This window comes from Benincasa hispida, chromosome 9 (assembly GCF_009727055.1).
Source record: "Benincasa hispida cultivar B227 chromosome 9, ASM972705v1, whole genome shotgun sequence".
Lineage (NCBI taxonomy): Eukaryota > Viridiplantae > Streptophyta > Magnoliopsida > Cucurbitales > Cucurbitaceae > Benincasa > Benincasa hispida.
This window is the reverse complement of record NC_052357.1, coordinates 2,469,095-2,473,504: the sequence shown is the minus strand read 5'-3', so window position 1 is coordinate 2,473,504 and position 4,410 is coordinate 2,469,095. Positions and strand designations below refer to the sequence as shown.

Below are 4,410 nucleotides of genomic sequence, written 5' to 3'. Positions count from 1 at the left end.
TCCGCTTAAGTAGCGAGAGGTTTATTTTCAAGTTTATGTATATGTGTAGTAATGTTCTAATAGTATAATTTAGAAAGTTGGATCGTTATAGTTAAAATTATTTTTTAGAAAAAAAACTAAACTAAACTAAACCAGCATGGTAACTATTTGATTTTTTTTTCTATTTAAAAAATGTGTTTGTTTAATTCTTTTACAATTTCTTTACGATGGTTTTCATCTTTCCTAACTAAACATTTAAATTAATTTTTACCAAATGCTAAAACACAAAGACAAGTTTTAGAAATTACATTTTTTTTAGTTTTTAAATTTTAACTTGTTCTTTTAAAACACTCCTAATGAGCCGACAAGAAAAAAAAAATCCAAAGAGTAAAATAGTATTTATAAGCTTAATTCTCATAAACTAAATAGCTAACATGAACATGATTTAGAAAACTAAAAACTCATTAAGAAATCTTTTTGTTTTTTTTTTATTTTAGTTTTTAAAAATTAAATTTGTTATCTCTCAATTTCTTACAATAATTTTCATCAGGAATTGAAATACTAATGGATGGAATGAGTGTTCATAGGACTTAATTTTCAAAAATAAAAAATCAAATTGTTATTAAATGAGACTTAAAATATAACATTCTATCCTAATTTGCCTTAAAACTCACTTAAACCCAAAATCTTTCTTTAGTATAGAAAGAAATTCCAACAATAATGTAGTTTCATTTCTAATAAAACACAATATATTACTTATACTACTATGTACTTATTTTTTCAACAAAAGAAGGGAAAAAGGAAAAAAAAATGTAGTTCACTGCCTTCATTTAGCAGAAGCAGATCAATCCATGGAACATGTTTGAGAGCAAGAATCCACACAGTTCCCCACTTCTTTTTCAGCTGCATCAATAAAACAAAAACAAAGAAAGCTTCACATGTGAACTAAGGCAATAAATTTTCATAGATAAATAAATAAATAAACTTTTTGCCAAAACTTTTATATACTCGTAGTCCTCCAAATAATAATGTTAAGAAAGCAAATTAGAAATAAATTTGTTTAAATATTATTTTTAACGTAATGCTCTTCAACTTCAATTAAAAATACTTAGGTACATTTCGGATAATACTTATCTTAGGATGTACCAAAATATTACCCAATAAACATTAATACAAAAGTCCTTGTCTCCTTTTTTTCCTTGAATCCTTCCATTTTAAATTATGGGTCGAGGATTCTTCGTTAAAAATATGAAAAAAGAAATTCACAATCTTTATAGGTAATGAGTTAGTCTTTAGGAAAGTTTTGTGTTTATTAGATGATAAAATAAAACTAAAAACGAATAGTAGATTTGGAACCTGGATTTTGCTTTGTGCTAAACTTGGTACATGAGGAAACTGCGCAGCCGAGCTTGCAGAAGAACTGATTTTGTTCTTGCCGATGGACGTCGTTGTTATCGATAGGGAAAGACGGAATGATGCAAGCTTGCAGGCATCTCAACGGGCAGTCGGAGAAGGCGACGCCGGGCGTGATGGCACATATGACAAAGCAGGTGGCGTAGCATTCTTGAAACGAGGTGGAGTTGGCCGTGGAGAGCGAGCTGAGCAACAGCCAAGCTATTAAAGCCCATTTCTTTGCCATTGCTGCTCTCTATAGATGATGATGAAATTGAAGCCTTTGTTTTCTCTCCCTTCCTCTTGTAGTGTGAAGACTTAAATAGGGTGAACTTTCGAGGGCTGATTTGAGAGCTAAATTTACATCTCTATTTTTCTTTTCTTTTTTTTTTTTTTTAAAAAAATTAACTTCCATTACGCAATCATTTGGCCTCTAGCCATTTGGTTTTACTCTTGAGAAGGGTGCCTCATGTTGGGTTATTTCACGTATTGGTGAAGGCCATATAAAGCCCTATTGGGCTTTTAGTTTTTTTTATTATGTCTAAACCAAAGCAGCCACGGGTTATGAAGAATTACGCAGATCGAGAGACTAAAAAACAGTGAAGAAAAATTAGAGAAAATAATTCTTCCGTACAGCAACGTTTTTCAACCATTTGGAGATTGATCTCTAATCCAATTAAGTTGAAATTTTGATAGTGTATTCTTGACGAGGGTCTTCAATTTGGACCGTGGAGATTTCATTTGGAGCTATTACAGATATCGTGGATAATTGGTTGCCCTTCAAGTGAGACATGTATAATCTTATTCTTCATTATTTGTTATCGTTAGTTGTCGAGATTTGTTAATCTTGAAATATATTTGTGTATGCCTCTAGTTGTGACTAGGGAGAATTCGTTGTAACTCATTATTGATTATAGTGAAGATTTTGATTTCGGTCCGTGATTTTTTACTCCTCACATTGAGGAGGTTTTTCCACGTTAAAATTTAGTATTCTATTAGATTCATACAAGAGTAGGATAATTGATCCAAAAGGTATAGAGTATTTATCTCAACACCTCACACATGATAAGTTTTTTATATATGTAATGTAATGTATATATGTAATGTATATCTGTTTTTTATAATTAATTTTCATTATGCATTTTGCCTCAAGGTAACCATTTGGTTTTACTTTTAAAAATTAAACCTATACACATTATTTTCCCCCCAATTTCTTTCTTTTTTATCTACTTTTTACTAATGATTTTAAAAAATCAAGCCAAATTTTGAGAAAAAACTTTTAAAAACTTGTTTTTGTTTTTTAAATTTGGCTAAGAATTCAACCATTGTTCTTAAAAAAGATGCAAATCATGGTAATAAATAGAGAGAAAATAGACTTAATTTTCAAAAACCAAAAACAAAAAATGAAATGGTTACTGAACAAGACTTTGATTTTTAAATAAAATTTAACTTTGTATCTTATAGATCTTATTATTGGGCATTTTTCTTACATCATTGTATCTATTAGTTACAAATTAAAAAGATTTAATTGCTAAAAAAAAAAAAAAAGAGTGAAAATTTAAGACTAACTTAGAAACAAAATTAAGCTTTATGTCCAATAAAACAATTAAATCTTTAAAATTTCGAATATGTTTTCAACCTAATTAGATTTGTTAAAACATTTTCAAATGATACACAAAATTAGAAGTTTAGTGATTTATCAATTAGAAACTTTAGAGACTAAACTCTTTAATTTTTAATATATATCAAATGATACACAAAATTAGAAGTTTAGTGATTTATCAATTAGAAACTTTAGAGACTAAACTTTTTAATTTTTAATGTTTGATATATAGTATAATATTAATTACAAAATTATATTAAAATTTAAATATATAAGTCTGAAAAATTAGAAAATGAGATAAGAAGAGTTATATCGGGGTAAATTAAGAGAATAAAATTGAGAATTAAAATAATGTATAAATATATAAATGGCTGCAATGGAGTCAAACCGTGGTCAAGGGAGCACACTACAAAGAATTGAGCTGATCCTGACCACTGAAGCATGTATCAATCAACCTTGAAGAAATAATTCAAATGTTATTATACGTTACATATATAAGAACTTATCATATGTGAGACCTCCTTCCCCCCTTCCTAGATCCGCCATTGCAAGAATGCAGACATCTCGATGGGCAGTCGGAGAAGGAGATGCCGGGCGTGACGGCGCAGACAACGAAGCAGGAGCTGTAGCAATCTTGAATAGGTTCGGAATTGGCGATGGAGAGCGAGCTGAGCAACAGGCAAGCCATTAAAGCCCATTTCATTGCCATGCTGCTCTCCATTGATGATTGATTGATGAGGATGAAAATGAAGCCTTTAATTTGTTTTCTCCCTTCCTCTTCCAAGCTGCATGGACACTTTAATGGCTGCAACTTTAGACAGCTTGATTTCAGGCTAAGTTTAAATATTGCTATTTTTATTTAAAAATACTTAACTAACTTTGCGTGAGCTAAAATTAGCTAAACCAAAAATAAATAAATAAAATAGAAATTTGTTTACTAAAATAATAGACTAAAACACGTTTAAATAAAATTAAGAAAAGGTTGTTTTAACTAAAATATTTATAAATATAACAAAATTTCACTATCTATAGACCGTATTACTATATGTATCTATAATGATATAGATAGATTATGATATTTTTCTATTATTTATAAATATTTTCAGTAATTTTATTATTTAAAATAATTTTTTAATAAAAAATATATATAATTCACTTTTTTTTTTTTTTTTGTCGAGTACAAATTCATCTTAAGATCTATGTTATTACATTTAAATACGAATAGGTAATCTTGAACTAAAATTCGTATATAATGATCCCAAGGTTTTCAACACAGAGGGAAAGATTTCAACTTGCAGTTGAAAAGATTAATATTTGTAAATCTAAACTAACATATGGTTGAGGGGAAAATATATAGAACAAATTATCTTAATATCCAATACATTTTTTAAATCTAAACTAACATATGGTCGGGTTGCTGTTGGAAGGGATAAAAG

General features: G+C 28.8%; 1 protein-coding gene across 1 annotated transcript; it reads right to left on the bottom strand.

Moving 5' to 3' along the window:
* Nucleotides 1-653: 653 nt before the first annotated feature.
* Nucleotides 654-1,704, bottom strand: LOC120086694 (thionin-like protein 2). Its single transcript, XM_039043455.1, has 2 exons — nucleotides 1,336-1,704; nucleotides 654-882 (listed from the first exon to the last, which is right to left on the bottom strand). Exons 1-2 carry the CDS (start codon nucleotides 1,616-1,618, stop codon nucleotides 824-826), a joined length of 342 nt encoding a protein of 113 aa, XP_038899383.1. The 5' UTR covers nucleotides 1,619-1,704; the 3' UTR covers nucleotides 654-823.
* Nucleotides 1,705-4,410: the final 2,706 nt, after the last annotated feature.